We start from the raw sequence: 13,232 nt of genomic DNA on the forward strand, positions 1-13,232 counted from the left end.
ACAGGTACAGGCTGTTTCTGATCACATGACACAGGCAGAGACGGGACAGGTACAGGCTCAGAGACAGGGCGGGGGCCTCAGCGACGCGGTGGGGGGGTTGGGTGGGGGGGTGAGGTCACGGACGTGGCGGGGGGGTCTTGGGGGGGGGGGGGTCAGAGACAGGGCGGGGGGGTTGGATGGGGGGGGGCTCATGGACGTGGCGGGGGGTCTTGGGGGGGGGTCAGAGACAGGGCGGGGGGGTTTGGGGGGGGGTAAGGGGGGGCTCAGGGGCCGGAGAACAGTGGCTGCCTTTCAGGCCGATGCTCACACCCAGCCCAGAGAATCCCGCCATTCATGCGGCCGACCCCGCGCATACTTAGCATGGCTGGGGGGGGGGGGCGGGGGGGGGGGCAGCGCCTCCGCGGGGCTGCGAGTCTGTCAGCCTCAGCGTCCATCAGAATGCGCTCTGTAAGAGCCTCCCAGGCATCCGGAACTTTCCGCATGAATAACAGCTGAAGGGCGTAATAATCCCGCACTGCCATCTCATCTCACACAGGTCAGGCTTCAGCCTCACAAACAACATCTGCCTGCTCAGCACCAAGTAATCACCCACATTCACTTCCTGGCTTCTTTCATTTTACAATTAAAGTGGCTATACCGGTCACCACCTAATAATGCAGGACTGGGTATAACTGTGAAAAGAGGAGGATTTGTTCTTATGGAGAGGGGCGTGTTCAGTGTAGAGGGGCATGTTCAGTAGCAGGGCGTGTTCAGTAGAGGGGTGTGGTTCAGTGGAGGGGTGTGTTCAGTAGCAGGGCATGTTCAGTAGAGGGGTGTGGTTCAGTGGAGGGGTGTGTTCAGTGGCAGGGCATGTTCAGTAGCAGGGCGTGTTCAGTAGAGGGGTGTGGTTCAGTGGAGGGGTGTGTTCAGTAGCAGGGCGTATTCAGTAGAGGGGTGTGTTCAGTAGCAGGGCGTGTTCAGTGTAAAGGGGTGTGTTCAGTAGACAGGCATGTTCAGTAGAGGGGTGTGTTCAGTAGCAGGGCGTGTTCAGTAGAGGGGTGTGTTCAGTAGCAGGGCGTGCTCAGTAGAGGAGTGGGTTTAGTATTTGGGCGTGCTCAGTATCAGGGTGTGTCGGGCCTACCTCTCTTTGAAGGCCTTCTCCGCCATGTCCCGGGCCGCCCGCCGCACCTCCTCAGGCACAGCGTCCTTCTCGGCCTGGGACACCTGGTGCACCGTGTGCCCCGCGTCCAGGCGGTACGGGCCGCCCCGGCCCCCGAGCCCCGCCGTGTCTCTGCCCCCTAGAGGACGAGGAGGGCACAGCAGCCGAACATCAGACTGAGCAGCAGGCTGCAGTGACACAGCTTTACTGATGATGAGAGGTGATCAACACTGAGGTGTGAGACAAAAGGAGACATAAAGCACAGAAACTGGCAACCTCTCAAAAACTGTGCATCATTCAGGTGTGTTCTTTTCCAGACCACATTTAAACACAGATATTTATATTCAGGACCAATCAGTGGTCTTTGGTCCTCGATGGTGCAAACTGCCTGACCCTGGTGCAGGAGGACACACAGTAATCTAACTGACCTGGGTCAGGAGGGGTCTACCTGGAGAACCAGAACAGGAACCGAAACCAGAACCCACCTGTGCCCCCGGCCCACTGGTTACCCCCGACGTGGGGCGCGTTACTGGGGTCCATCTGGCCGTGTTTCGGGGAGCTCACGTCCAGACCGCTATCCCGCTCGATCGTGATCTGACAGAAACAGGGGGAGCTTCATGACACCTTCCACACAAACTCACAAAAATGACAATGAAGCAAAACTCGATCACGGTGCTGTACCTAAAGCTCCTGTAAGTGTGACTAGTGGTGCAGACCCTAAATCCCCACTCCACTGTAAGCGCTGACCGCGCGGGCCTGGGGTTCAGACTCCACTGTAAGCGCTGACCGCGTGGGCCTGGGGTTCAGACTCCACTGTAAGCGCTGACCGCGTGGGCCTGGGGTTCAGACTCCACTGTAAGCGCTGACCGCGTGGGCCTGGGGTTCAGACTCCACTGTAAGCGCTGACCGCGCGTGCTCGGGGTTCAGATGAGGGCAGCACTCAGAGTTGCACAGTTGTTGTTAATTTCCCCCCGAGTACGAGCTGGGGATCTGCGTGTCATGTGATCATACTGAGCGAGCTGTGACGTGGAGTTGGGTTCGCCGGGGTCAGACTAAGCAGCTCTCCCTGCCTGGAGAACTCCTACTCCACATCTCCTGCGGCCCCAGCACACATACATACCTGTTTAAAACGCCTCAGCACCGATTCAGACGTCTCTTTAAACCTTGCAGTCCACCACTACAGCCGCCAAGCCCTTGCATCAGAAATATTTTTATCCTCCCACCATAGTTTTAAAATATGACGTAATAAATATGATACAATGAAAACATTTTCTGCTGGTTGCTACGTCACGATGTAACCCACACAGTTCTGCAGACCGCAGGAGTAAATTTATGAAGACCCGCCATAATGGTGCACACGCATCCTGCTTGACTAAACCCAGCTCCCTGGTCCAAATCAGAGCGGCATGTTCAGTGCACTGCCAGGGAAAAGCGGTCCAGCGATCACCTCATCGCCCCGCTGATGCAGCCTTCCCCCCGATGGAGCATGTGGCTCACAGAGGCCATCGCTGGCTGTGCGTCCCGCCCCAGCCGCTGGGCTGGAGCCTGGGTCAGTGAGCGCTTTGGGGAGGGGACTGTCCCGCCCCAGCCGCTGGGCTGGAGCCTGGGTCAGTGAGCGCTTTGGGGAGGGAACTGCACTGTGCTGAAATACAGCAGCCGAAGGAGGCAGGTCTACACGCTGCAGCACTGCTGGGAGTCTTTACTCTGTACCCTCGTTTCTCTGTGGGACACACACACCGTGTTAATGAGCCTCTCCAGACGCAACGCGGTGATCTACACCAGCCTGCTGGGATTGGAGGGCTGCTCCAGGGGGCCAATCAGAGGAATTAGGGTCACGCGGCAGAGGTGTTTACGGGCCCACAGGTGGACCGGGCCACACAGGACGGGAAGGGGGGGGATGAAGCCCCCAAACTAACCTTTGCCACTGCTCCCCAACCCCCCGCCCCCTCGAAGAGACACCTCGTCCCCTTTTGGGTTCTGACAGGGGCCGAACTGCAGGGCTGTTTGGAGCGCCACAGCGGACTCTTCCTCCCCCCGCCCCCCCGACCGCACGGGGGGTTTTAGGGACCACGAACGACCGCGTTCAGCCCCCCCGCGGTCAGCGAGGCGCGGAGCCTGGGAGGAATCCGCGGAATGCGTCTGTTCCGAGCCGAGCAGCCGCAGCGGAGATGAACCCCCCCCCCCCCCAACCCCAATCCCCCCCCTTCACCCTGGGACAGGAGCGTTACATCATTGAATTACCACACCTCATTCACACGCTCCTGCGGCCCGACAGCCCCGCCCTCTCTCCCCCGCCGGGCCTCACGCTACCCCACGAACACTGAAGAGTGCTCAGCCCACAGGCTGCGAGAGGACGGGACCTGCACACACCTGCACCCCCCTGCCTGGGTCCTGGGGGGGTGGGACAGATCCCAGATGACCCCCTGGAGAGAGACTGTCCCTGCTGGAGGACAGGGTGATTCCACCCCCCCGCAGCTCACCAGAAAGGTCCTGAGGCCCCATGACAGGAGCACTCAGGACTGTAACTGCAGCTAACTGTGCATCTCCAGCTTCATCTCTAACGGCTTCTACTCATCTCGCCAAACGCTCTTCTGTACGCCGCCGCGGTCAAACACGTCCGCTGACTGACTGAACTGTAAACCGTGAAAAATGAGCTGAGCCAGCCCTCCCTCCGCGCTGAGCTGGCTGCTTGTGTTCGAATCACTCCTACATGTGAACAGGAATCTGTACGCCATGTCATCTTCTGTTAAAGTGCTGTGACAGGCGCTTCCATTAACCAGTCAGGGGAGAGAGATTCTGTGAACTTTGGCACTTTCCAGAACACAGGAGGTAGCGTGTGTGGGATGGGTCGTACGTTCAACCCGGTCACGTGCGCTCGTGTGACAAGACAGCTACAGCCTGTCCTGTCCTCTACGCGTACCGACCCCCAGACAGGAACTCGCTCCCCTAATCACCCGCACCCATCAGCAGACAGCAGACGGAATGTTCCGGGGGTCCCTGGAGGAAGCGGCACCTGCTCCTGCATGTGCCCACCGTCCCGCCAGCATGTGCCTCGTCCCGCACCGCGCGATTCCCATCAGCCCTGCAGGCTCCGTCAGGGAACCCTACGTCCCATTCTCTCCAGAGCACGGAACCCTTATTTACTCCAAGGGCCTTTGTGACATCACAAAGGGGGATGGGGTTTCAGCTGTCCTCTGGGTACCTTTAGCATATATCTTACAGTACGGCGGCCCTGTACCTGCAGGGCTAACGCTACGGCGGCCCTGTACCTGCAGGGCTAACGCTACGGCAGCCCTGTACCTGCAGGGCTAACGCTACGGCGGCCCTGTACCTGCAGGGCTAACGCTACGGCGGCCCTGTACCTGCAGGGCTAACGCTACGGCAGCCCTGTACCTGCAGGGCTAACGCTACGGCGGCCCTGTAAGTGCAGGGCTAACGCTACGGCGGCCCTGTAAGTGCAGGGCTAACGCTACGGCGGCCCTGTACCTGCAGGGCTAGCGCTACGGTGGCTCTGTACCTGCAGGGCTAACGCTACGGTGGCTCTGTACCTGCAGGGCTAACGCTACGGCGGCCCTGTACCTGCAGGGCTAGCGCTACGGTGGCTCTGTACCTGCAGGGCTAACGCTACGGTGGCTCTGTACCTGCAGGGCTAACGCTACGGCGGCCCTGTACCTGCAGGGCTAACGCTACGGCGGCCCTGTACCTGCAGGGCTAGCGCTGCGGTGGCCCTGTACCTGCAGGGCTAACGCTACGGCGGCCCTGTACCTGCAGGGCTAGCGCTGCGGTGGCTCTGTACCTGCAGAGCTAACGCTACGGCGGCTCTGTACCTGCAGGGCTAACGCTACGGCGCCCCTGTACCTGCAGGGCTAACGCTACGGCGATCCTGTACCTGCAGGGCTAGCGCTACGGCGGTCCTGTACCTGCAGGGCTAACGCTACGGTGGCTCTGTACCTGCAGGGCTAACGCTACGGCGATCCTGTACCTGCAGGGCTAACGCTACGGCGGCCCTGTACCTGCAAGGCTAACGCTACGGCGGCCCTGTACCTGCAGGGCTAACGCTACGGTGGCTCTGTACCTGCAGGGCTAACGCTACGGCGGCCCTGTACCTGCAGGGCTAACGCTACGGCGGCTCTGTACCTGCAGGGCTAACGCTACGGCGGCTCTGTACCTGCAGAGCTAACGCTACGGCGGCCCTGTATCTGCAGGGCTAACGCTATGGCGGCCCTGTACCTGCAGGGCTAACGCTACGGTGGCTCTGTACCTGCAGGGCTAACGCTACGGCGATCCTGTACCTGCAGGGCTAACGCTACGGCGGCCCTGTATCTGCAGGGCTAACGCTACAGTCCTGGGCCCCAGGGCGACTCCCGGAGTGATGGGAAGGAGTGACTCATCAGCGAGTCGCTCGCCACAGAGCCCCGTTTCTCATAAGAGGAGCGGCTCACATTTCACTCACACCCTGCATCACCGCTGGGGGGCTGGGGTGGGGGGTGCAGCTTTAACATTACAGGCATTTAGCTAGCGCTCTCATCCAGAGCAACTTACACTGAAGCAATTCAGGCCAAGTACCTTGAGGTTACAGGACCAGCTGACCAAGTCAAAAACTGTCAGCTATTTATGAGAATAACATCTCAATGCCGTACTGTATTGAGTAGAGATTATAACACACCGTTAAACAGAGGAGTCCATGCCCCATAGAGCATGCCTCTATGTGAATGGTGATAGGTGTTTTGGCATCACCGTGGTGACGTGGGTGTGTCCGGTGTGAGATTCCTCTTCATTCACAGGCTTCACCGTTTCCATCCAGAGACTCACCGCACTCTGAGCCAGCTTACCGTTAAAAATTACTCACAAATACAAAAAAAACCTGGCTCACATTCACAGCGTCCTTATTCAGAGCCACCAATCAAACTGGACCTCATACAACATTCTTAAAGAAATTCCAGAGCTTTAAAGCATTTATTTATTGGAAATGAACAATACAATTAACATGTAATTACAAACCGACCAAAGAAGAACAGCAATTACTGAAGGTAACAAATCGCTGAGGGTGACGATATTAAAAGACCTCAGACATACATTAGCCCTGTGCAGCTATCAGCTGTAGCAGAGGAAACAGCACAGAGTTTATTCCAGAGCGCACAGGGTCCTAACCCAGAGGCTGAATTCCAGCACAGTGTTTATGTCAGACGCACAGGGTCTACACTCAGAGGCTGAATTCCAGCACAGTGTTTATGTCAGACGCACAGGGTCTACACTCAGAGGCTGAATTCCAGCACAGTGTTTATGTCAGAGCGCACAGGGTCTACACTCAGAGGCTGAATTCCAGCATAGTGTTTATGTCAGACGCACAGGGTCTACACCCAGAGGCTGAATTCCAGCACAGTGTTTATGTCAGACGCACAGGGTCTACACTCAGAGGCTGAATTCCAGCACAGTGTTTATTCCAGAGCGCACAGGGTCTACACTCAGAGGCTGAATTCCGCGGTGGTGATGTCAGTGGGCAGAACAGAGGCGCTCTGATACACTGGCGTTAATTAAAGAGGGAAAGGTCGCCCTCACACCGCCAGCTCAGGAGTGACCTCACAATGCTCTCATTCAGCAGGCCGGCCAGGGGGCGGAGCCAAGGTCTCCCCCACACAAAGAGCACTTGGTGCTCTGAGGAAGCGGCCCCTGTCCAATCAGGAGGCTCGGTTTCTGCAGCCGGCTCGCTCTCGCTGGCCCTCACACTGACACGGCCCCATTACACGACCACTGACACGAGCCGTCAGCGACGAGCCAGACTAATGATCAGCAGGAGAGCGGCGGGCAGGGAGGGGCGGGGGGGGGCAGGGAGGGGGTTCCACACAAACAGGTCCTCATGTTACACCAGTAACACGTTCACTCTGTGCGCTGTCGTTCTGCTCCCGTTCCTCCTCCCCCCGATCTGGGCAAGGGGCTGTGTTTCGGGTGCCCCAGCTCTACCCCCAGGCCTCTCCACTGTGAGCGTTCACCAGGGGAATCATGGGTAAACTTACGAGCTCACCCATACTGACGAGCGAAGCGCAACCCCACGGCCGCGCCGGAATCTCGCGGGCGGAGACGGACACCCCAGGCCCCGTCTCGGAGCGTTTTGGGCAGAATGGCGAGCTGCTCCACGGCATCGGCCACCGGACGCTCACAGGAATGCGTGGGGGGGCGGGGCGGGGGGGGGTGAGGGGGTGAATGCCCCCTGCCTGGGTCCCGGAGGGGTGGGAAACATCCCAGATGACCCCCCGGAGAGAGGCCGTCCCTGCTGGAGGCCAGGACTGGAATTCCACCCAGAGAATTCCCGGTTATTTATTTACCAGCCAGTGCAGGAATGCTGAAAACAGCCAGAGACCCCGGAGAGACGGCCGCTAATAACTCCAGCCTGACAAACACATGCGCCGTAAATCAGCTGAGCGCACGTTAGCGCACGTTAGCACCGCGTAGCCAATCACACATTAGCGCACGTTAGCGCTGTGCAGCCAAGCACACGTTAGCGCACGTTAGCACCGCGTAACCAATCACACATTAGCACCGCGTAGCCAATCACACATTAGCACCGCGTAGCCAATCACACATTAGCGCACGTTAGCACCGCACAGCCAATCACACATTAGCGCACGTTAACACCGTGCAGCCAAGCACACGTTAGCGCACGTTAGCACCGCGCAGCCAATCACACATTAGCGCACGTTAGCACGGCGTAGCCAATAACACATTAGCGCACGTTAGCGCTGCGCAGCCAAGCACACATTAGCGCACGTTAGCGCTGCGCAGCCAAGCACACATTAGCACACGTTAGCACCGCATAGCCAATCACACATTAGCGCACGTTAGCACCGTGTAACCAACCACACATTAGCACACGTTAGCATACGTTAGCATACTCCCGCTTATTAATCAAAGCAGGCCAGAAGGGGAGGCCTGAGGCCTTCAGCTCACTGAACAAAAACAAAAATAACCATAAACCCTCTACACTCTCTGAAGACATGCTTCATACCTCAGACTTCATTTAAGCTGTTAAATTTACCCAGCCAGAACGCGCGCACACACACACACACAAGACCTTGTTCTCTGGTCACCTTCCACAGAACGCTTCTGTGACCTCTGATCTTGTGCGCGATGCGACAGCACTATCTGACCCAATCAGGAGGCTCAGATCTATCTGTCCCAATCAGGAGGCTCAGATCTATCTGCCCCAATCAGAAGGCTCAGATCTATCTGACCCAATCAGGAGGCTCAGATCTATCTGACCCAATCAGGAGGCTCAGATCTATCCATCCCCACCGGCATCAATGCAGAAATGCAGGGATAGATCTGTGCCGTTATCTTCGATTAAAATCATTAATGCCGCAGTATGCACGATTTTCTGCACATATGAAACTCCTCATACGTCTTCCACAGAAAAATCCTATCAAACCTGGAATTAGTTTAAGTGTACTACTCTAAGAGCTGCCTCTGCATGTGAAATGTGCCAATACACCATGGCTGTGTATGCTGGGTACATAATGCACTGTGTTAATACAGTATTATTTGTTCTTTCACATTTTGACTTGTGTGACTCAATGGTGCCCCTGTGTGGTTACATACAGCACTGCATGTTTTTCACTTGGTTGCGGACTCCTAATAACGGCAATGCTGTTGTTTAATAGGTATGAGAGGTGTTGATTGCCAGTATATACATCAAGAGACCAAGATTGATAAACAATACTGTACATTTATCGATAGTGAAGCAAGTCATTTAAGTTTGATGGGTATTTTAACCCTCTGAAAATAACTTTGGAGTTTAGCGTTTCCAGGACATAAAAACATTATTATACATGTCAGAAGTAATTCTTTACAAGCCTTACAACAGCAGAGATAACATTTAAGCTTTATTTTCGAGCTTCATTTATAAATTATAGGTCAGGTGGCACCACCTTCAGATCAGCCCTATATATCGGTTTCTATTCCATGTGTTACAGACGACAAAACTGAAAACACCCAAAATGTACCAGATTATGTGTCAAAACTAAAACGCTTCAAAATCAGCTGGGTTATGAAACGGATTGGGAGGCATTTGAAACAATTCCTGAAATAAACCTCCCTTCTGCAGGCGATCTACCTGCCGTCCACCGCAAAGCAAAAGACCTTTAGCGCAGACGCTGATCTTCTGTACTGAGGCTCGTATCGGGGTCTCAAGCGGCTCGTACCCTGGCCCTGACGGGGTCTCAAGCGGCTCGTACCCCGGCCCTGACAGGGTCTCAAACGGCTCGTACCCTGGCCCTGACGGGGACACAAGAGGCTTGTACCCTGGCCACGATGGGGATGCAACCCTACCTGCACCGGCCGCCCGTCCTCTGCACCGATCATGTTCCTCCACTCCAGCAGGGAGCGCTGCAGGCTGTCCAGGCCCGTCTCCCACAGCCGCACATAGCCGCCCATGTCCACCGTCACCACCCCTCCGCTGCCCATTGCTGCCACAACAACGTTCGTGTCCGACACCTTGGACAGCCAGCTAGTGTACGGGGAGACAGTCATGGACCTGCAGACAAAGGACAGAAACAGCATCAACATGGGGACATGCATGCATACATATACATACACATATATACAGGGCCATCCACAATGTTGGGACAAAGACATATTTTGTCTTGACTTGGCTCAGTACTCCACAATTTTAAACTTGTAATCAAATGATTCACATGTGCTTAAAGTGCAGATTCTCAGCTTTTCTTAAAGGGTAACATGACTACTTTCATTTACCAAACATAGAAAGTATTGACACGCATATTCCAAATGTTGATGAGTCTTTTGATCTGTTGACAGCTTCTCTCTTACAAGAGAGGAGCTGATCCTTGGTGATAACATATGTAATAGCTCATCTCCACCTGTAAGGGGCAGCAGAGCGCCACTATGACCTACACTGTTGCTGCATCTGTATCACAGTTTGAGGTCCTGGGGCTCATGTAAGATTAACAGAATGAAGTAAAAGGCTGTAGCGCAGGTACTTCTGCCAGAGGATCCATAAACAGGCAAAAAAATGAGTATTCTTGTGAGTTTTGATATATAATCACAAGACATAAAGCTGGCACCAAACAGGAGACCTCTTCCTTGGCTAAGTTTCACATGGAGAAGGGGAAACCCTAAATGATGAAAGTCAAGCCCTGGAGTATTGTAAGAGTCACACAGTTAAAGAACAGGGTTGGCTCCGTGACCATAAACACCCCCACTCTAAATCAGGTGTGAAAACGCAGAAAGGAAGACATGGTAAATGGTAAATGGACTGCATTTATATAGCGCTTTTATCCAAAGCGCTTTACAATTGATGCCTCTCATTCGCCAGAGCAGTTAGGGGTTAGGTGTCTTGCTCAAGGACACTTCGACATGCCCAGGGCGGGGTTTGAACCGGCAACCCTCCGACTGCCAGACAATCGGTCTTACCTCCTGAGCTACATCGCCCCTATGTGGTGGGCGTCTGTGGGGAGAGCAGAGAAGAGAATCTGCCTCACTGCAGACCTGTGTATCTGTGGTAATCTCCAGGCCCTGTGTATCTGTGGTAATCTCCAGGCCCTGTGTACCTGTGCTGATCTCCAGGCCCTGTGTATCTGTGCTGATCTCCAGGCCCTGTGTATCTGTGCTGATCTCCAGGCCCTGTGTATCTGTGCTGATCTCCAGGCCCTGTGTATCTGTGGTAATCCCCAGGCCCTGTGTATCTGTGCTGATCTCCAGGCCCTGTGTATCTGTGCTGATCTCCAGGCCCTGTGTATCTGTGGTAATCTCCAGGCCCTGTGTATCTGTGCTGATCTCCAGGCCCTGTGTATCTGTGCTGATCTCCAGGCCCTGTGTATCTGTGCGTTTACCTCGGGACGGGAATGTATTTGACCTTCTTCGAGCCGAGGTCCGTCACCTCCAGGTAGGCCGCTGTCATCGGGGGAGTCACGTCTGAGGAAGAGGGGTGGCAGTTAGGGAACTGGGCTCGTAACCTAAAAGTCTGCAGGTCAAATTCTCGCATAAGACACTGCTGTTGTACTGCTAAGAAAGGTAATTAACCTGCATTGCTTCAGTGATTGGCTGATGCTCTAACCTTTGGGGTAGATGTGCTTCAGAGCTCTATGGTGATTGGCTGAGCCTCTAACCTTTGGGGTAGATGTGCTTCAGAGCTCTATGGTGATTGGCTGAGGCTCTAACCTTTGGGTTAGATCTGCTTCAGAGGTCTTTGGTGATTGGCTGAGGCTCTAACCTTTGGGGTAGATGTCAGTGAGTGGCACGTCTCCGGGTGGCAGGGCTCGGACGATCTGATTGGCTCCCAGGAGACTCACACAGTTGACCCTCTTGGGGGGCCCCGCGCGATGCCTTCCGCCATAAAACACGTCGCTCCCCTTCCCGCCACTGAGGAGCGCTGTCCTCTTAAAGCTGTACACCTCGTTGGGCGACTGTGAGGACAAACAGGTTAACCGCTGAGTTTTAAAACGCTTCCACTCCCGCGAGGTAAGAGAATGACCATCACTACTACAGCTTACCCTGACCCCTGACCCCAGGCGACCCCTGAACTCTCCACCAGGAGGCCACGGTTCTGAGTCTTCACCCCAGACCACTAGACTCTCAGATTTCTCAACTTCACTTTTTATATATACATTTAAAAACCTGAAATATTTCCCCAAATCTATGTATAGCCATTGCTTATCTAGTCCATGCACCCCTTGTTAAAGAGCCCCACCCTGTAGGATTTGACTGAGCGTAAACAACAGGTTTAAGAGCAGTAAACAGGGTGAGAAACACAGAGTCCCAGAATCCCACCCTCCTGACACACAGCAGCTCACAGTAAAGACAGAGAGCAACACGCACCAGGCAGGGCTTATATACAGCACCAAAAACAGCAGCAGGTCCACAACCCCAATCCCACCACACGAGGACCAATCAGATGCACTGCTGCAGTAACAGGCTTAACACACTCCGGAGAATCAGGCGTTCAGGCTCAAACCCAACACCATTTCTGAAGCTCGATGTTCTCATTAGGCCACTCAACTCGCTGCCTACATCACGCTCTGTTGATTCTGTGGCAGCGTTTGTGTAAACGGACTGAAATACCTGACATGCTCACGCAGGAGAACAGCCCAGAACATCGACGCTAAAGGGAGGAGCTGTTTACAGCGCTAGGATAACAAACTTTCCCCGGTTCACAGGGAACACGTGTAAAACAGGGTGGTTCTGCAACATTTTTTCCACATTAAAAAAAATGATCTATTAATGAGCAATGCGTATTAAACCCACCCATACAGCGTCTGGTTTAGGAAAAATAACGGTAAGAATCTCTTCACAGAAATCTATCGCTGGAGATTCTCAGTAACAGAACCTCAGAAATGTAAACTCTACAATTACACAACTTTTAATTCAATAATTCATTGGAATGGTTTCTTGCATTATGCTAGCTTTAGAAATACACCTCACTTTGGAGCTATGAATATTTAATATCTTAATTACCAGTAATAGAAAAAAGCTGTCAAGCAGGATCTCATTAATATTTTTATATCGGCTTTCTAAAGGAAGAAGCATAAGACACAGCACAATAATAATAACCTGTCTCTGAACAAAAACATGCTACCATTCACTACAGGGCGTGTAAATTCACCGCAGGACAGATGAAGGTCGGGTACACATCCCCCCCCCCCCCCCTCAGCTCAGACAGAGGACAGGCGATGGTTTTGGGCGCGCTGCGCCCCGTCCCCCCGCCCCATCCCCCCAGCTCACCATGAGGTCAGGGAATCCCACCACCAGCGAGGCAAAGGTGCTGGGGTCAGACAGCACGCGATTGGGCGAAACGATCTTCTGCCCCAGAGCAGCGCTCAGGTTCTCAGAGGACAGCTGCTCGCTGGACACTTCCTGCGGGACGGACGCGTCCACGCCTGCGGGACAGAGGAGATTCATGGGTAACGAGACGCCAGGATTTTACAGCACGTTCGCTAACAGCCTTGTCTGTGTAAATCACACAGATGGGCCAGAGCCCAACGCATCCTAATGGTTCTGGAGTCCTGGGTCACCTCAGGCAGACGCCTCCCTCGTTTCAGGCCGTTAAAATGGTGGCTCTGAGGCGACGGTGATGAATGTGCGT

General features: G+C 54.5%; 1 protein-coding gene across 1 annotated transcript in view; it reads right to left on the reverse strand.

The window, feature by feature from the left end:
- vwa8 (von Willebrand factor A domain containing 8) overlaps nt 1-13,232 on the reverse strand; it is a 62,886-nt gene that overhangs the window by 11,973 nt on the left and 37,681 nt on the right. Inside the window, 6 exon segments of the mRNA XM_035393594.1 lie at nt 1,121-1,277; nt 1,624-1,732; nt 9,461-9,665; nt 10,984-11,065; nt 11,364-11,556; nt 12,872-13,026. Of these exon segments, the coding sequence (XP_035249485.1) occupies nt 1,121-1,277; nt 1,624-1,732; nt 9,461-9,665; nt 10,984-11,065; nt 11,364-11,556; nt 12,872-13,026 (901 nt within the window).

Source organism: Anguilla anguilla, chromosome 15, assembly GCF_013347855.1.
Source record: "Anguilla anguilla isolate fAngAng1 chromosome 15, fAngAng1.pri, whole genome shotgun sequence".
In the NCBI taxonomy this organism is placed as follows: Eukaryota; Metazoa; Chordata; class Actinopteri; order Anguilliformes; family Anguillidae; genus Anguilla; species Anguilla anguilla.